The 21,624-nt window shown below is 36.9% G+C and overlaps 1 protein-coding gene across 2 annotated transcripts in view; it reads right to left on the bottom strand.

Annotated features, from left to right (window-relative positions):
• ext1a (exostosin glycosyltransferase 1a) overlaps positions 1-21,624 on the bottom strand; it is a 36,557-nt gene that overhangs the window by 5,664 nt on the left and 9,269 nt on the right. For both annotated transcript variants that reach the window (XM_056762491.1, XM_056762492.1), the window contains exons 2-5: positions 6,641-6,734; positions 4,091-4,198; positions 2,317-2,436; positions 1,013-1,145 (exon numbers count right to left, since the gene is read on the bottom strand). In XM_056762491.1, coding sequence (XP_056618469.1) covers positions 1,013-1,145; positions 2,317-2,436; positions 4,091-4,198; positions 6,641-6,734 — 455 coding nt within the window. The remainder of the gene's footprint in view (positions 1-1,012; positions 1,146-2,316; positions 2,437-4,090; positions 4,199-6,640; positions 6,735-21,624) is intronic.

The following is a 21,624-nucleotide window of genomic DNA, read 5'->3' as shown; positions in this document are numbered from 1 at the left end:
CTATACGGTCATACATAAATCTTACCAAAAAAATACAAGAATATCATGCCACATGACTACTACCATGCATGGTATCTCTCAAGGTATGGGCTAGTAGCACAAGATGGCGCCGGTGAGCTCCTGCGACGTCAGGCTCAGTAAAGAAATTTTCGTTTTTTTAACACTTTCGAGTAGTTTTGGCTCAGCAATGTAAAGAGGATTTGTCATATCGTCGATATATTACTTGATACTTTTTCAATAAAAAAACACAAATATTTGCCGTTCCCATTCAGTGTTATACGTACGGAAATTAGTGGCGTCCCAAAAGCTCACCGGTGCCATCTTGTGCATCTAGCGAATTATCATTTGATATAGCATACAAAATATCAATCAAATACATTAATGTAAAGACTATTGCTCCTGCAACAATCTTAATATTCATGTCTACATGTACATGCACGCATTTATTTAGTATATATTGAAGTAGTACAGTGGTCACCAAAGGTGATGTCCAACTTTGGGCAACTGACGTCTTCGCTCTTCATTCCAATTTTTCATTAAAGATGCATTAAAATGTTTTTATGCATAATGCTGGATTCACACAGGGCTTTGGCGTCAATGCTTAACGGAGGGCGTGTCTTAAGCATGGCCGACGCCATCATCATTATGACAACAGCCAATCAAATTGTTCTATGGGCTTGCATGAATGCATTTGGCTAAAGCCTGCGCTAGGTTATTTGCTGTTTACTGTTTGCTTTTTTTCACCTGAACATTTGGTTTTCTATGCATTTGTTGTGTATTGGAATATTCCCTGATACAGTATGCTGTATTTGCCTTCTGGCAAATAATATTTTTATAAATATAATACATATTTTTCGAATATAATCCCTTGACATCACATTTTGTCCCTTCTGTATAAATTTGATGCATATATATTTCTTCTTTATCTGCCCTTTGTTGTAAAGTCAATACAATACACAAAAACTGTAATTGTAAAGTGAGTTTTGCTGGTGGTATAATAGACAACACTCACCCAGTGTGGCGTAGAAGAAGGGAAAGTCTCCCAGATATGAGGAATAGTGCGGATGCGTGAAGAGTCCGCCTGGCTGGCGGTTCCACATGAGCGTACTGCGGCCGTTGTGCTGTAACACCCGATCCTGGATGATCTGAAGAAAAACAAGATTTATGCAAACCCATACTATCCAGGCATATCTATGGCATAAAAAGTAGCTTTAGTATAAATACCAACAAATACACTCTCTGTATCACTCAATAAATTATATAATATGATATATTATATATATATATCCCACATCTAAAATAGAAAACACACGTATGGATAGATCATGTCCTGACATGTGGACAGACATAATATAATAATATACACAGAAGGTTCAATTGATAAGAAATACATTCTCAGAGAATGTATATTTTACGTTTCGACAGCAATTGTCACGTCCATAATGCCGGAATTGCGCATAAACCAACATCAACAAATCTCAAAGATCTTTAATGTTTAAGGAGTCCAATGCTCATAAACGTGTGTGTCTGGAAGAGTTGGATTTATTCGGACACAGATTCCGGGTGTCACAGATCCCGCTCAAGACATGACCCGGGTGTTTTCTTACACACCAACAGCGATTCAGAAGATCTCCGAGCTCGTCCAGGGAAGAGCGCGTGAAACCAGAGCCTGAGACGGTCCAGCGCAGCTCCGCTTTCATTCAAGAATAGATCTCCACATGATGGATTGACCAGACAAAACCGCGTTTTAAAGAACACCATCTGTCTTTTATTGATTTCAGTCGATGTGGCCGGAAAGTATATGTGCAATATTCTTCAGTGTAGATCATAATACAATTATATGGAATTATATTTTGATAAAAAAATTAAGGACCAAGCAAGAAAAAGTACTATTTTGTTAGTGTTTCCGGTACTTTCCAATAAATTTATACATTACATTTAAAAATTATTAATACTACAACTTCATCATAACTAACTTGCAATATTGTTAAATAAAAACTAGCATAAATTTGTATAACTCAACAGGATGAATTTCACTCCAGTACTTCACAAATGAGAGTGAAATGAGAATCATTATGCAGAATAATGATCATTACGGGCAGATTTGTAAAACATTTAAGCCACATTATGGTAATGTATTTGAGTGTAAATGAAAATATATTAAACAATTCGCTTATTTTCGTTAATCTAAAATATAATTCACATTATTCTAGTTTGGAGATGAATTGTGACTCTTTCCTGAGATTCATTCAAACGGCAGTTTTATGTGGATGCAGGCACGTCTTGAAAGCAGCGAGTGATAAAGAAATCACTCACCTCCAATGTAGTAAGCACGATTTTCTCGACAGAAGAGAAGTAGGCCTCCCACAGGAACTGCGTCTGCTGGCGGAGAAACAGAATGCGATCCTGATGGATAGAACGCACGGTGGATGGGATCTGTGATGAGGAGACAGAGGTGTTATCTACATGACATGTCTTTTTTCTCCTTCCATACAGCACTCGACCAAACCAGGCTTATATAGTCATAAGAGATAATATATTTTAATTACAAGTTTACAGAAACGCTTCAAAAACGTGTGGTCTGTTACTGATCTTTATGTCTTTCTAAACAATTTGAAGTTCATGCAATTCTTTGCAATAACAGAACTTGCGATCTGCCAGTATAATCTGTGACAATTTATAGTTTTAATTTATAAAATGCCCTGACAGACATCCATTGATTCTCAGTGAAATTTTCTGGTACCCAAAAGACAGACAGATGCAATCAGAACTACAGCATCAAATCCTGTTGAAATATGTGGTTGCTAAGCAACCGACAGGGAGACAGACAGATGCCATCATAACACAGCACCAATCCTTGTTGAAACAGCCTCAGGCTTTGTTCCATCCGTCCTGCTTCAGTATTTACCCAACCAGCTCAGAGGACAAATAAGTCACAACAGGTGTACGCATTCATTAAAACATCTAATCACTGTAAACACAAATACCCCTTGAGGTACATTTCCATTACAAACATCTAACCGGCCCACTGGTCTCGCCGTTTGTTAAGCCGGTCAGTGCCACGGGAGCCAGAGAGCATATTAAGTATAGAAATGTGTTACAGCGCCCTCACAGAATCTGTCACGGTTCTGACCCCAGAGCGCCGTTCTGCTGCCGGCTGTTAATAGGTGAGGCCACGAGGTCCCATTTCAATTACAAAGCAACATGCTTCTGCTCTCACCATCCAGTCCCTGGAGCTCTTCAAACGGCCCGGGAAGTTATGAGCTCGTGCCCGGAAAGTTAGCATGTGACCATTTCACTTGTGAGCGATTGACTTGAAAGCTTTTTTACATGAAAAATGTTCTAGCATACTTAAGTATTACTACAGCAAATGTGTAGTAAATTGTAGCGTATAAGTATTATAGTAATTACTACACTGTTTTAATGTATACTGCAGTATTCTGTATTAACTAGAGTGAATTAACTGAGTTCACTGAATGAACTGTGGTAAATACTGTAATATACTTTAATATTAACTATGGTAAGGTTCAAAACCCCACCAGCATCTAGGAATTTTACTACAGTTTAGTAAATTAGTGCATTTAACCCATCCAACTACACACACACACACACACACGTACACACACATACACACACACAGCAGTGAGTAACGCACACAGACCATGAACACACACCCAGAAGAGTTTACTAGATGTGGTATACAGCAATAAACTTTAATATTTACTATAGTAAGGTTCAAAAACACTTAAGTATCTTGGTATTTTACTACGGTTTACTGCCACTTATTACAACATAAACAGCGAGCTGACTATATAGGGACCATTTTATAGGCATTATTCTCCTGCTTACATACTGACATCAAATGCTGCGAAATAAACTGTAAATAGAACGTTAGCTGTGCAAAGGTTATGTGTTTGAATCACAGGGAACATGCAAAACTAATGAAAAAATGTACAGCGTGAATGTATATGTAAACATCTTGTGTCAGAAGTGTGCTATTAGGTTTCAGTTCATTTAGGATGTTGCCTTTAAAGAAAAAGGACATTCACGCAGGTCAACAGAAGAACGTTGAGATGTTTCTCAGACTTACCTGCAGAAGAAGCCTCTCATCTCCAGTGACTGCTGCTGTACGCCAGTCGATGATCTCAGAGAAGGGCAGTTCCCATCCGTTACTGAGCATAACGGGCACGCAAGCAGCCTGCAAACACACACGCATCATCACATACTGATCAGAACCTTTCATAGCACCTGCCAAATGCATATAATTCCAAAAAACTTTTTGATTCCAGTAAAAATGCATAAAAACAAGAAATATTGTTTGTAAGAAGCAAAATTATAAAATATAATTTAAACAAGATAAAGCAGTTTGCCAATGGGGTAAGAAAGACAATCTTGATCTTGATTAGATTATTTTTCTTAGCCCACGGACAAACAGCTTTTTAAAGTTGCATCACAAAATTTGGTTAGATATATCTGAAACAGATGTAAATTCTCGTGTCATTTATCTTCCCTCGTAAACATACTTTAGATTAATTTAGATTATTTGGAAAACTATGCAAGAAAATAATATTTTGCTCCGTATATTTCATGTAAATGGTTGCTATTAGTAAAAAATGATCAAACTTTGCTATAAATGTATTCTTAAATTTCCAGCGTAAAACATATGTGTACATTGGTTGTCATTTGTCAGCAGGAAGAAACAACAGACAGATGGTTCACTGTTTATAATAGCTTATGAATACCTATTCACAAGTTTGCATATCAGTTTCCATTAGCGCTCATTAGTACAGAGTGTGAAACATCTGCTACTGACGGACACGCTCTCCTCCTCTACAGACTGCAAGCTGTTATATGACATCATCACTGAGCCACAGGTGACACTCACAGGTGACACTTAGACATGCCACGTCACAGCATCATTTCATAGTTACCATGGAATTATAAAATAAATCACAATGTATGACAGGACAGGCTCATTTTATTTAAAAAGAAAATAAACACAGAGGTGAGGTTGTGTATCTGGACATTTAGATGAAAAAAAAATCTTAAGGCCTGTTTACATCAAGGCCCTGATTTACTAACAGCTTGAGGCACAAACGCCTCTTTTGGCGGTATTTATTAAAGTGAAAATTAGGATAAAACATTGATAGCTAATAAATATCCACTCTAATTTAAAGGACCGACTTATTAAATATGAAACTATGGCAGTAAATGTATTTTATGGATAAAGGCCATTTGACCTACCCGTGAAAATAAAATTGATTATATTTTCGCTACAAACTGGGTCAAAACACAATACACTTAACCACACCATGTTTTTGAGAGATGATGGTGCCATAGTAATAAATTTTTTTGGACATTGAGTAGTTTAACAATCTTCACCCTTAAAGTGCGCTATAAATACCATAGTACATGGATAACGAAAAATGTCATTCAATTCCATCATATTATCATCTGATCGCTGTACCGTGGTACTCCCACAGTAATGCAATGCGAGGTAATACGATAAAATGTAGCTCATATTGTTAAAATCTGACCTTTAGAAGAGTTCAAGAGTTGGATTTCGGCATGTCTCTAATCTGTTAAACTGGCCCCCATCACTAATATCATCCCAATACTTTCAGTGCCATTAACTCACACTTCAACCTGCTGAAATACACAGACGGCATCATAAAAGCTTACTAAAAAACTGAGTCAGCCAATGCCGAACACCCACACAACTCAAAACACAATAGGTAATGGACTGAAGCTCTATTCCCACACAAGAGAGGCTTTTAAAGCCGCACAACACCGCCAAAGATAGATCTGTTGACTTGACAATCTTCCTGATCTTAATGCCCGTATGAGTGAAAATTCACTTATGGGATCTCTTTAATATTGTCTGTTTATCCACGACAGCAATGAAATGATATTAGCCCAAGTCTTCTGTTTCTCGGATATTCCTCCTGAGAAAAACACGCCGGTTCTCTGAAAGGTCTCCTCTAGAACTCAGATGAGATCTCAACATCATCTCTACAGTCTCTAGCATCATGATGACTATACAGAGGAACATCTTATAGCTGTTACGTTGCCCTTTCATCGATCAGTTTTGTATCAACTTAGTCTCTGGTGTTTTTTGTCTGTTTAGGAGAAATGTTGAAACACATGAAGAGTATGGAGGTGTAAATTAATGTAGATTGTAGTAGTAAAATAATCTGGATTTGGGTAAATTTGATGAGAAATGTTCGAGTTCACATTGTTATCTTCAAAAATATTGTCATATTTTTGTCAAATGATTGTCATCATTTGAGTGATTCAGAGTCGACTCCCTTTTTTCCAATCCAATAACTTTGCTATTCATTCACCTTCGGATTTGCAACTTCGCAGACTGCTTACTCTCAAACACGTCCACATTACACACGGCATGAAATGTCATTTCATAATCTCATGTAATGTACTCTTTAAGGTTTTCTGAAAAGCGAAACATCAGGTTATCTTCACAATCCTCCTCTCTAATGATTAATGAGAGTGTTAAAACAAAGATGTTTTCATCACTCTAGAAAATATTAAGAGCCATGGGGAATAGTGTAAAAGGGCTAAAAAATACAAAACTATAACAGTTGGAAATGAGTGATGGGAATTGAATTGAAGTAAAAATTACCTGCAGAGCCTCTAGAAAGCGGAATGAGCCCAAACGACGTCCTCGAGGAACCAGACAAAACGTGGAGTTGTGCAGCATTTCTTTATAATCGTACCTGTAGAGACAGGAAATGACATCATCAGAACCAAAGTCAGTGTGTAAATGCACTGACTCGGCATTCAACCATCATTGAAAAAACGAGAAGTTATGGATGCGTTCTTGATGCCAAATACCAACGTCCAACTTTCTTGGAAACACTTCAGCATGTTCGAAGTCGTCTTCTGATTGGTTGAATTCTACAGGATTACAGGGAGACGTGCATGTGGCGTTCTTAAACGGTCCGCCCAAACCACACAAAATCTGTCTGATCGAAGTAGTAAACTGTTGTGTTTACATCGGTTGCAATAAGAATTCATCACCATTGACTAAAAGATCGACACCATCTTTGGTGGCCTTGACGAAAGAAAGCGGCTAAGAAGGTCCGGCTACATGAGCCTAACTGTTTTATAGCAACGCCGACATAAAGTATCACAACAGTAAAGCCATTGTATATCATCAGAAATGCTGTGAAAGGACATTTAGCTCCAGACATTCATGTAGAGCAGATATACAGGAAAGAGCTCTTAGAAGTCTATGTTCATAGTTGTGACCCGTCGACCTTTCCTTTGTAGACTGGCACTGCGCTATGATGGATAAAAGCATTACTAAACACTTCTGGCAGTGATTCAGTCAGCACTTGGATTAAGAGGCTGTTTGGAATTTCAGATGTGACATTCCTACGGCCCGTCCGCCATCTCTCATACACAATTTCCACATCTCTCCCACGTCCTCACGATCTTCTTCATCTTTCCGATGAGCAATCGGAGATAGAATTCCTCAGATACATTTAGAATAATCGCTATGGTCAGAGCCTTCTAGAAAGGTTTTGAATGACAAGAGGGTGAATAAATATTGACAATTTCCCCCCCCCCGTGTGAACTATGCCTTAAAACAGGATTTCATTATAGCAGGTGTGAGTCAGGCCCTACCGGCCCCTGTACTGACTGCAGAAACACTGCACCGTCCCTAAACCAGAAGCAGCGGAGAGTAGAGAAAGTTCCTCTCATGAGTCATAACACATTCTGAACGGAGCGGCGGAGCCGTGCTGACTGCAGACAACTGACGGAGTGTGATGTGGGAAAGAAGGTTCTGTTGGAGTAAACACATCCATAATTCAGCTGCTGCTGGGGGCGCGACAACTCCACGCTGATGACCGCATGCAGCGCTACCACATTAACAAGAAAACAACGGCGTATCAAGCCTTCGTATCGCTGTTGTAAAGAAAGCGTGATTTCAACCTTGATGCTGTGGGTCGGTGTTAGTAGCTCAGTTTACTGAGTATTGAATTAGCAGCGCAAGAGTTGTGCGTTCGAGTGATCACACAAATTTACAAAATGTAATGAATGCATTGGAAATTTGTCAATTATAGTGCCCACATGATAACAGTGTTGTATACTTCAGTACTAGAGATCCACCGAAAGTAAATTAATATTTCTTCATTTTCGTTTCATATAATGGCTATTAATGTTGAACATCAAACTGCTGATGTTTCTTAACGTTTTCTTTACACAGAGCACAAATTCATTGCATTTTCCTCTTTCCATTGACAGACATCGGCCCTGATTATCGGTTGTTTTTAAACTAGCAATAGTGATCCGGGCAATTCTAGCATTTACTATAGTTCACATAACTGTACCATATTTTGAAACATTTTAATAATCACTATTAATTCTATAATTTTTAGCAAGTTTTTAAGTACAGTCAACTTGGCGAATCATTTCAACTTATGCTTTTATAAATTAAGACCAGCGCTGAGTTGCAGCAACTTTAAAATAAATTGAAATCTTAGTAAATTCTATGCAAACATCTAACCATATAGTAAGTTGAAATGATTTGAAAGTTGATTAAACTTGAAAATACAAAGCAGCAAGAATATTTTGATATGATCACCTGTACTGTAGCATACTTAATTATTTACTATGGTAAAATTCATAACACTATGTAGTTTCGACAGATTTAAATAGAGTTTACTATAAACTGTTTCATCGGACGCGCGCCTGTACTACAGTTAACTTCCGGTCTCTGTTTGTTTATCGGTCTGGCTATTTTTGTCTAGTTATTTAATTTAACTATTTATTTAATTTATGTAAATATCAATTTATTTTATAATTTAATTTTATAATAATTGTATTAAATAAACAATTTGTTGTACGTTCATTTTATTAAATAAACAATTTCTTCAATAGGTCCTGTAGTTTTGTCACATTTAAAGAAACTGTATTGGACACTAGCGGTTGAGCTTGGTATTGCAGTCTAAATTCAAAATATTGGAGAGACAAGTTTAGCCAAGTAATGGCGGTTCTACTCGGTTTTACTCTATTGTTTGCGAATGTGTACTGGAAGTAAAGGGGAGTCCACAAACGCACAGTAACGTTTGTTTATGTTGTTGCATTGAAACTGTCTTTAGTAAATGCTAAAGTATACCACAGTATAGTTTTATGTGCGATGGCTCAAAGCACAGCTCATACACTCGTGCCTGCATAGAAATACTGTATCAGATCAAATGATTAAACTAGGCATTTTGTTTTGTTATATCTGGCACTGTTTCCATAGTAACAGGTTGGCATGGGTGGCACTTGTGCCTTATATCAGATTAGTGGAAATCAGGCAAAGAGGGCAACTGCTGGTTTAACCATCACTGCCAACAGGCTTGTAATGATGATCCAATTAGAACAAGATTAAACCGGCACTTCTCATCCCAACACACGCACAAACACAAAGAAGTGAAGCTTGACAAGTTCTTCAACATGTAACAACCAATTTACATCCACCGGATCTGTTAAAAAAACACATCACACGAGAATAAAAGCATTTGAAGATGCTGCTTACAGCATCTGGTGGAGGGTTAATCCATCTGCCATCTGTAAAACGGCATGAACAAACATAACCTTATCAAACCGATTTATCATTCTCTATTCTGTTTCATTAGAATCCTCTTCTACGTATATAATATTAAAACGTCATGTGTTCATGATTGTACAAGCATGTTCTGAGCGGTGTCAAATAAAACCAAAATTTGGAAATCTGAAGAAAAGCTTCAAGCTTTGGAATCTAATGAAATCTATTTTAGTGTGAATAGAATACCTTGTAAGATGTTTTTAGATTGCATTGCCACTTTTATAATTGATTTTCAAATGCATGTCAAGAGCAAACATGTAACGCATGCATTCACTCTGCAAAATGAAGAGCTGTTGCAATCTATGGCACAAAACAGGGCACTGAACCGAAAATCTGCAATATAATAAAATATTTTAGAAACAGGCAAGCTTATGTTTATGAAAATAGAATCTGTTATGGTGAGCGTATCAGTTTTGGCACCAAATAGAAACAAAACATCATTATGATAAAAGAAAGAAAAACATTGCTGACATTGTTAATAGCAGCTTGTTCCTAGTGGGGCAGAAAAACAAGAAAGCTAAACCAAAACCTGTTCTGTTAGCATTATACATATACTAAACTGAATTAGGCCGTGTTCAGACTTGACTTCTTTTTGAAGGCGATAGCGTCTGTTTTACATTTTAATCCTATGGAGAAAACCGTGTTTTAAAAAACGTCTTGAGGACTTTTTTAAACACCAGCGCCAGCGTCTTTTCTGCAGCTCAGAGTGTCTTTTTAAGTTGAAAAAAGTTCCACTTCTCTGAAACAAAACAAGCTCCCTTTTCACAGCTAACCAATGACAAGCGAGAAGTGTGTCGTTTCCATAACAACATGCGGGGGGGTGATTGGTCGAGCAGGAACAAGCTTGAAAAATGAAATGGCGGCCGAAAAGCTGGTTGGAGCATAGTTTTGTATAAATTTAAGTTGAACTTTCACTTTCAGTAACTTTTGACTGCATTTCTATCAAGAAATTAGTATTATGGTTTTTAAATATGTGATTAGTTATTGCGAAGACGCTCTCTGTTTGTAATTCAAAAAGACTTCTGTTACACTGCCTATCTGTTTCTCTGGGCTGCCTTCGTGCACAGACGCTGACTCATGGAGTTCGACTGCTGTTTGTAACCAAACGCTGGCAGTGTTTTTATTTACCAAAAAACGCTTTTGTCAACTTTTTCTTGTAAGAAAAGACGTCAAGTGTGTTCATGGCCTTAGTGACCTCAAAATAAACTAGTGTTTAAACACAACATATGGGAAGAAACTAGGACACACATTTAACTCCTCGCAAGTCATTACTTTCAAATCAGGTGCATTACTTTCGGAACAGAATTCAAAAACCCTCTTGAAAAGTTAAGCCACACTTCTGTGGCAGATGGTTTGAGTAGATGTCAGCCCGCAAGGGCAAATAGGAATGATGAATTATCCACTGCCAAATGTGTCATGAATCATAATAACCATCAGAGTTAATATCACCGGTTCTATAATTACACTAGAAATTTACACTCGAGTACCCACAGAATAAATCTCAAACCAGCTAAGATTCCATAATTAAAACCATCACGAGTCTCCACAAATCAACAACCCAGACAGCTGCTTGTGTTTGTTAGAGATGGCATGGCAAATTCAAGAAGAGATCTTTAATCTTAAGAAAGTCCTACGTTTCTTTATAGGAGTCTGATGCCCAACACCAGTGCCGGAGCTATTTGTGCTTGTTTGTTTGTGGCAGTACAAGACACGGGTATCAGACAGTGTCGTGGCCCGCTGTGACCCCGGCCATCTGCTTGACCTGTAGATGTTGCTCCTATCCACACGAGAGAGCCGGCAGCCAACTGCACATACTCACAGATTTTGTGTAACAGGTTTTTAATGTGCAACCAGTGCACGTCTATAAGGTAAATGTTCAGTTTAATAACAGACAGACTTAAAAATTAAATAACAAACAAAGAGACAGAATTGTTTGTGGTACCTTACTGTCTGGATGTCAAAATAAAACAAAAACAGAAACCGGCTTTTACATATTCATTTTCTTTAAAACATCACACATTTTCTTACCATTGAGATAAAAGCCTGTTTTGCAACGATAAAGCAGAGAAATGGAATTTGGGATCTTCATCTTTTAACAGAAGCATGGCCCTTTAGTCGTGACTATTTTAACAACACAGCTTCACCGAAACATGTCAAATTCTGCAGGTTAAAGAGACATCAAACACTATTTCACATAGACTTAAAATGTTTTGTTAAGTTTTCAAAAATGTACTTTTTTAAACTACTATGTGTGTGTCCTTCAAAACAAGGGTATTATATTTAGTGAAACTATTAAAACAAATATAGTTACAATTTAAATCATATACAGGCCATAATATTATTTGAAAATGTTACCCTTAGAAATAAGTTTGGGGCACTAAAAAACGTATTTAGCACTATAAAAAGTTTAACAAAAACTACACAATAAATCACCAATAACAATAAAAACATGAAAATAAATGATTTAATTATTTACACAATAAAGTGACAAAACCAAAATAATAAAAAATTAAACTAAGTACAAAAATAAAACATACCAAATTAAAAGCTAATTCAAAATAATAAAACTGAATACAAAACTAATTCTGCTTCAGAAATCAATTGGCATCACTTAAAAATGCTTATTTCGTTAAATTATAATGAATGAAAAACTGCAGCAAATCATCTGTAATTTATCAAGGATCCCCTCAGAGAAAATGATTCGATCACACAGGCTGTGAGTGTAAAATGATGATAAATCAGAAAAGGGGGCTGAAGGGGTTCAGAGCCATGGTGCTTAACATTTTAAGGATGATTTTAGAAGCTTGTTTTGTGACGCTATCGTTGTATTCCGCTGTGTATTAAAAGGCAGTCGAGAAGCTAAAAATACATGATGCTGGAGCTGAAAGACGCTTTCATAAATAAAAGAACACAAGATGAATTTGTGCCTGGAAAAAATTTGCGGTTGTGTCAGACTTCCGCTGTCTTTAATCCTTCGTAGAGAGAGAGTTGTGCGTTGCTAAGCACATGAATTCAAGAAAAAGGAACGACAGTCTATGAGGAGCACACACGTCTCTCATGTTCTAGTTTTAGCTTGCGGGGCCAACACTGTCTGCTGGGAACATCAGCGTTTCGAAAGGTCATGAAAGATCATTCCCCAACATGAAATGCTTTGAAGATGTGCATTAACAGGCATCTGTCACTGTTCCCAAAAAATGTTGCAAGTACTCAAGAAAGCTGAGATCGCATGGGAAATATGTCCCATCCAAGCTTGCGAAGAGGTTTCATCTCAACAGGTAATATCTGCTCCATCCGTGAATCAGTGCCTCTTGCAGCATCATTAAAAATGAAACCAATAGACACAAAATGAATTCAAATTATAAATACGGCATCTCCAAATAACCTTCTGCCTTGAACTGTAGGAATGCTTTACCTTATATGGTAACATAATAAAGGTTGTAATTGTTAACATAAGTTAGCTTTTCTTCATTTATCAATGTTAGTTCATGTCAATACAATTGTTTGTTCATGGTGCATTAACTTATGTTCAACATAAATGTGAAATTAACATCAATGAAGATTAATAAATGGCGTAGACTTATTGTTCATTGACAGTTCATGTTAACAAACGCAAAGACAGAAATTCCCATTATTTTCATGAGCCTTTGGAAAGTTGTGCTCACCAGTGATGGAAGCACTGAGTTCCTGTTATTCGTTCAAAGATTAGACATCTGTACTCTTCGTTTCTTTCTAAAAATGGCTACAAATGAAAACAAAGTAGAAATACGTTCTACGGTGATGTCATATCTGCATAATTCTTACAGAACAATGTTCCCGGTTCATCCAAATAAATAACAGCATGCACATTTGGAACGTCATGAGGATGAGCCAATATAATGTATTTCTTTCTAGCTTCTGAAAAATCAATTTCACAAAACACAATCAGAGTCTTCCCGCAGCTCATATACGAGTCCCAGACCTCTCGTTTGCCGGATGAGTTCAAAAGAAGCTTCATGAAACATTTACAGGAGCTCGTCTGCACGTTTCTGCTCTCTCTGCCCGAGGTTAGTTTATCTAAATAAGTTTTCCTTAATATACCATTTATAGGTATATTTACCATTTTTGTTTCATTTTGTGAACCACTTTTTCAAATATAAAATGGGTGTTTCTGCACTACAGGCACTCTCCAAAATAAACAAAATCAACCCTTGTGAATTATAATCATCAGAGTCTGAAATACATATTATAAAGTCAACAAAATTGCATGGAGTCATGGAGACTTCAATCTGAAACATGTTTATTTTTATATTTGTAATTTAATATACAGGAAACCTTGAAAATGTGCTGTGGTAAGGACATGTTGTGGAAATTAAATTTTTGCTAATAATGCAGCTATAGGAAGGTCTACATTAGTTATGACTAAGCATATTTACTTCATAAAATTATAAAAATGATCAGTAAAATATACAAAAACATTTACGATGCTGTAAATTAATATGTATATTAAACAATTCCATCCATCCATTTTCTACCGCTTATCCGAACTACCTCGTGTCACGGAGAGCCTGCGCCTATCTCAGGAGTCATCGAGCATCAAGGCAGGATACACCCTGGATGGAGTACCAACCCATCGCAGGGCACACGCACTCACTCATTCACTCACGCACTCACACCCTACGGACATTAAACAATTCCATTTGAGATAATTTAATTAGCTTATTTTACATATCTTAATATTGTGACCACAGTTGACATGAACAAAAACTTTGTTTGGACCTATAAATGCTATATATTTTATATTAGATCAAATTAATCATTAATGATATAATGTTTAAAGGTGTGTGATGACACTGTGAATATATTTATAAAGCGCCATATGACAAATTTTCACATAAATCAAAAATTTCACTGCTGGGACTTAAAAAGTGCCCGCAGTTGCAGAAACACCCAAATGTTGTTTGCATTTATTTCCAGAGAATGAAAACTGGATATGCTCCGTATATATATTTTCAGAACTTAAGTACTGCAAAGAATTAATTTAGAAATTCAACAATATTCCTTCATGTCGTAATAGGACACGTGACTGTCATGCCGTCAATTGCTGTTTGATGACTTCATGTCACTCCTGAAGTTTGATTTTGAGCTTGAAATACAACAAGCACCGGACTGGAATGGCCACAATACATCTAGAAATGCTGATTAAATGAAAATTTGGAATCCTCTCTTTTTTCTGTTGCTGTACATGAAATGTATATGGTGCATAACCTACAATAGAATAGCACACCAATAATAAACATTCACTTTATTTCATACTCATGTCTTTCACAGAAAAAGAACCCAAAGAGCTCATGAGGTTAAACAGCAACATTCTGTTCACGAGAGCAAACCATTTGATAAGAGATTCTGAAGTCACACAGCTGTGTGAAATGTAAGTCACTCCAGCTGTACTGTACCTCCTAAGAGACATTTCACTGCTCTGATAATTATACACGGGGCATTCCTGTGAACTTAAGCCAGCTGGGTATGACACCACCGGTGCTGAAACATCTCATCAAGAGGAACGTCAACATCCGTGTCCGGCCACTGTCATTCATTACATCTGTAGCACACAGTCTTCATACCTTCGTTAAAAATCTCATTAAGACAATAGAAGAAAAAAAATGAAGTCTTAGAAGAACCTATGCGGTTCATGTTATAAGATATTCTTGTCTAAAGATCTGATTGATATTCGACTTGAGATTCAGTTCTTCTGAAATCAAAACGGACCTCCAAATTAAAACACGTGATGTAATAAAACACGCATGATGAATTATGTTTTGTGTTGTGCATGATGTAAATTCATTCAGAAAATATACATAAAAAACATGAAGATTCTGTTTGTTTTACTGGACGTCTGAGAATCGACATGCACCAGCACACGGCTACCTCATCACGATCGATCCGTCAGGACAGAAACACAAGACAGCCGGGTCGGATCTTCTCCGCTCGGCTCATTTGACGCTCAGGGGTCATTGCTGATGGCTGATGGAGCGATGGAGAAGGTCATTGCCGGGCTAAATCTCATTCTGTCCTCTCTGGTCACCACAACAACTGTTACATCAGTCCCCGAATGATCCACAAACATGCATAATTCATCAAGAGGAAGCCGTGTTGATGGAGAGACAAGCCAAGACATGGAAATATTGATTCTACGCTCCTCTAGTAAACACACTACCATTGTACTACTGGTTAACAGCTGTGACAAGCATGCTGAATTACTGGAATTACAGAAAGCAGGATAAAGAATGAACCAGTGATCCAGACAGAAAAAAAGACTTAAAGTTACATTACATATATTTTCAGGTTAAAGGAGCAGTTTGGTCAAAAATCTAAAATCTTGCATCACTTATTTACTCTCATGTCTTTCAAAACCTGTATATAGGAGTCTTTCTTCAGCAGAACACAACAGAAGATATTTTGAGAAATGTCTCTGTGGTTTTGTGTGCATACATTGGAAGTCAATGGTGTTTTTTGATCATCAAGATTCTTCTTTTGGATTCTGCAAAAGAAAGAAACTCATACAGGTTTGGAAATGACATGAGGGTGAGTAAATGATGAAAGAATTTTCATTTTTGAACGATCCATCACCATCCTACTTTAAATTCTGTTTGTAATAAAACTCACTTGACCAAAAAACATTATTTAGAACTAGGAAAGTTATGTTTTGTGTATTCTAAGTCCAAATGGATTTTTAAAACAGGAAAAAAAAATCTATATATATATGGTCTTCAAAAACCAAAAGTCTCTGTAAAGTTATAAAATGCTCAAAAATGCTCCAGTTGCATGGGGTAAATGTTATATTCCAATAAGAAAGGTCTGGGACTGACCTATAATAACGGCAGGTCATTCCAGGAGTTTCTCCCCCACTTACGGTAAAAAGTCCCATATTAAAGGTAGACAAAGTAATCTGAAGGAAGGCATTCACGGCAGCGTACCATTATCCTTACGGGTCAAATAGAGGCCGCTGGGTTTAATGAGGCATGATGGGAAGGACGTGCTGAGTGAAATCTAACGATGACTTGCAGGATGCTAACCAGCTCGACTTCCAGCTGCAGTGGAGAACCAACTGTTCTTACATCCGAAGAGTAAAACTCCAGCAGTCAAACCCAAACATGAGTACCACAACTTAATTGAACTTAATTTCATTTCACTCCTAATGAGTCGACATGTGCAAAACTACATATTTTCAAGTTTATCGTGTTGGTTGCTTGAATGCAGAATCAATTTATTGGTTGGCTGGTTCCCCTGTTCCCTATCGGACATTGTTCTTGGTAAGCGTTCATGTTTATAAGATGCATTGTTTTAAAAATGCTTTACAAAGCCAAACAAGATGGAACAGAATGTGCTTCTTAAATTCGTTTTAATACATATCAAATTAAACAATTAGACAACGAGTCATCCTTCACTACTTAATGAGAAAAGCTCATTTGTACCTGTAGACCAACACAAAAACAAAATCCGTAAGTTTAAATCATGCTAGTTAATTCTGGCTAACACTTTTTTGGACTGTAACTGTGGGCAGGTCATTATTTTAACAGCGGGTGGGATTGAAAAGCGGGCGTCCAGCCGAGGTCTTTGGTTATAACCTCACACAGGGGAGTCCGCAGAAAGAACATGAGGTTTTTATGAAGCATGGCCAGTCTTGCGTACAGGATCGGGTAAAAGAGACGTGGGGCCTGATGTATAAACGAGGCGTACGCACTAAATGGGCACAGAAATGGGCGTACGCTGTTTTCCACGCACGTATCCGGATTTGTTAAAAAAAATCTTGCCGTAAATATGTGCGCACTGTGAAGGCTCTTGACTGTGCGCACAAACTCTTTTTCCTGGAGCGAAAAAAGTGTTGAAGTTAACAAGGATTTTAAACTCTGCTCTCATTTTGATATACACAGCTACATTAAATATTCCACTCTTATAGTAAATACTTACATTTACGTTTACATTCAGTCATTTTACAGACGCTTTTATCCAAAGAGACTTACAAATGAGGTAAACAATGGAAGCAATTGGAACAACATAAGGACAACAAAAAACATAAGTGAAATAAAACTGGTCTCATATAGCCTACCACAGTATACAGAGCTAAGGTTTTATATATATATAGAAAGATTATAAAAGAGATAGACGTCAGAATTAATCTGTGTGTTTTCAGCTGATTCTTAAAGATGGCTACAGAATTCTGGCGTAGGCATTGTTTTATAAATATGAAAACTTTTGTGCGTACATACACTTTTAGGATGAAATCTACGGAAAGTTTATTACATCAGCTTCAATTCTACAGTACAGAGAAAAAAACTCGATTTAGTGTTTAGAGACACAGAAACGCCTTCATACCAACTCACAGACACATTTACTGTAATGTGTCAACTAGCTTTCGATGGATTATAAATGCAACTAATACAATTCAAATATTTATAAAGTTAAAATGATATAAAAGATTTATAAAATTAAATCAGATTAACTACTTCACACAATATGTGTGATTGCTTGGCGATTTTGACTCCAATCTTAACTGCGAGTCTCGCGTCGTCCATTAAATCATAATGAAGCAATTGGTTTTCACCATCAGAAGATGACAACATAACATGTCTAAAATCTGCAATAAAACACAAAACTGTGTGTGATTTTGCTGCTTTAAAAGGTTGAGACCGGTTTTGGAGATGCATCAAGTGGCACAAGTAATAGAAAGGTGAAAAACAATCTGGCAAAAACCAACGTCACCCCTGAGAGGACAAAGATGAAGACAAGTCCAGACAGAACTGACAAAACTCCAGAGGTAAGAGGCGAAACAGGTTATCAGAGAAAAGACAGACATCTTGATTGAGAAAAGAAAAAAAGAGACTACAAGTTATCCAATGTGACGATGGAGTTTAAATGGAACGGCTCACTATGAAATGATAATTCATGTTCTTTTCAAAGAATGAAGTCATGAAGACTATGGTTTTGTTTTTCTTAGATAAAAGTACGTAATGACTAGTGAATGATACCATCAGATTTACAAATGACAAGCATAGAATATACGACAATAAAAGTACTCTTGCACTTATTCACCACACATTCTTCCATATATTTTGAAGTTGTGATGCGTCACATTACGATAGACTTCAATGATTGGTTACATGAAAGAATCAAACGTTTGATTCCAATGTAAATGAAATGTTGGGAGTTTTGAAACCAAGCAACTTGAAATATGTAAACCTGGACAACAAAACCTTAAGGGTCAATGTTTCCCAGGGTCACATATAGGGAAAGTTACTTTTCTATATTATTTTGATTTATTTATAACGTAGCTTTATTTGTTGTTTAGGGCAACCGTCCTCATTCACTATTACCATGAGTTTGGAGTGACATGAGCTGGCCTAAAACGTTCTTTTTTGGGTGCATTATTAAAACCTTCATATTTAAAAAAGGTTTTCTAAATGCCTCTCTAGTATGATGATAACATCCAAAAAACTCCTCAGGTGTGTGTACGTCAGCGGTCCAGGACGCATTAGCCCTCACAAACGTGTTTGACGGGTCGCCCACATGCGCTCGAGATCAGAGCCATGACAGAACACAGCTGTGTCCGCTCTTATCTCAGATGATGAAGTGAAGCCTGTGTGATAAGCGTCTGTATTTCTTAAGCGTGCAAAAGTGTCTATCTGCAGAACAGTCAGAATCTTTCCCACGCAAGGGTCCTGGCTCTGGCCTGCGGGCTCTCACGACACAACGCTCCTCTCTTATCAGAACAAGACAACTCTGCCGTCCACCAAGCCAAAAGCTTCTATCCACAAATCCAATCAAATATATACCAAACATGATTTAAACCCATAAAAACCTCAAGTTAAAGCTTTAGACATTTTTTTGAATTGTTGTTTTCTTAAAGCCGTTCACTAACCAATCTGCCAATCCTGTGTTTTAAAAGACAGTCATAACTAAAGAGAGAAAACTAAACAGCAAAACACAGAAATCTATTATATTATAAATGATTAATAAGATCAATTTTGATATGAAACGAGTTAATGACTATTAATGACATTTCGGAGCAAACTGTTTTATGTCATCTTGGTTTTAATAGCTTCTGTAACTTTTTAAATAAAACGTATAATGTCTTCGGGCTCCTCGTTGCCGATTTGTAATTAAATCATATATTCACCCGTGAAAAGTAAAGTCATTTTTAACATCAATATATTCACAGGCCCTGATAATGTACTGATTAAAGCTCAAAATGATCTAATAATCTCGTGATATACTTTCTCAGCTGAAAACAAGAAAGAGCTGGAGGCTAAATCGTTATAAAATATTTTTGGAACCAGCGAGGCAGATTTTTAATGCGGCTCTTTCTGCAAAGCAGGTAATGATGAGCCCACCGGACCAGAATGACTTCTACAGAGCGAAACGGACAGTAATCTTCAGACCGGCGAGCTGTACCACAGATTTAAAAGAGCAGGATTTCGTGATCGGCCTGCGTAATTCTCCTTGTAGCTTTCAAAACGCACTTCCAAGTACAAGCGGAAAATTTTCTGAAGTCCCTTCATACAGAGGAAGCGTGTCAAGGCGGTCATGCGCAGGGCGGGTCCGGCACGCACTGGAAAATCTGCTCTCAGCATTCCTTGTCAGATATATCACCTGTACGCAGCTGCCAAGATCTACGAATACATCATCCTGTCAGAACACCTGGAAGGTTTCGTAAACAGATGATACACAGCCTGAAAAACTGGAACCCAGTCGCCCGTTTTGGTACAGCCTGCACTATAACACTGCTATACAAATATTCATATTTCCTGCAACTGTTTTCAACCTATAATTCTTCAAACAGTTTTTGGCATTATTAACCTCAGAAAGTATTTTGCACGTTACATCACATACACACACATCTCCTTGAGATACTGAGAATGTAATGCATAACTCAATTTCATTGAGAATCATAAATGGAAAATTTGCATTTGTTTACTTGTAAAAAAATGTCCTGGCCCTGAAGGTCATAGATGATTTTGTGAAACAAAATTGGGTCATTGAGCGCCAACTCAACCAGAGGTAAAAATATGTTTTTATCATATTTTTGCTCCAGATGGTAATACATTAATGAAGAAAAAGGCAAAATGATAAATGTCTTGCATGAATATTAACTGAGTCACCCACTAATTTGTTTTTTAAACATTTTTCTTAAAATACTATTAATGAAGAGTCAAAACATGATAACATAATAAAGAAGCATAGATATTTTTCCGTTTGATCCGTTTTTGCAAATACATAAACTCTTCAAATGTAATCTGTATGCAAAGTGACATGCATTTTGGTTTTGACCACAGGAAACAACTAAACTTTGGTAGTACAATACTAAATTATACAGGTAATTCTATACTTTGCACATGAAGTCATTGAAATCCCCATATCTTTGGGTTTGTACAATTAAGGGCCTTATAAATATAGATACTGAAATACAAATGTATTATTTTATTTGTAATAATTATTAAAATAATTGTATTTATTTTATTTCACCCCTTGTAATTTGCTTCCAAATATCGTGTGAGAATTGTCTTTTTTATCCATCTTTACAAAATAGTGGTTAACCCAAGTTTCCAACTTTGGTTTATATGAATTGGAATGACCCGGTTGAAACCTTGCATTTAACAAGAATGTGAATATTAAAAGTAAGACTATTACCAATATCATTTAAAAATGATTCTTCTGTCCCAATGCATTTGACAAGAAAATTTGATCCGAGAATAACACCAAACCATCGATCCTGACAATCATGTTTTGACATCTACAGTAAGAAGTAAACCATATGAAGTACCAGAGAGAGAGATACGCAATAAACCACGATAGAGACCTCTTCACCTCTGCTTCAATCAATCATGAGCAGAAATGATTCAGAATCGCACGCATGTGTGCTCAGTATGACAGTCTTCAGAATTGACCGAATTAAAAATACAAAATTAAACGAAACATCTAGTCTACCTTCTTTTGTATTTTACAGAGGAAAGAGTCATCCAGATTTTGACATG

The sequence above is a fragment of the Triplophysa dalaica genome, chromosome 12, assembly GCF_015846415.1.
Source record: "Triplophysa dalaica isolate WHDGS20190420 chromosome 12, ASM1584641v1, whole genome shotgun sequence".
In the NCBI taxonomy this organism is placed as follows: Eukaryota; Metazoa; Chordata; class Actinopteri; order Cypriniformes; family Nemacheilidae; genus Triplophysa; species Triplophysa dalaica.
The sequence above is the reverse complement of the archived record's forward strand: the minus strand, read 5'-3'. Positions and strand labels throughout refer to the sequence as shown.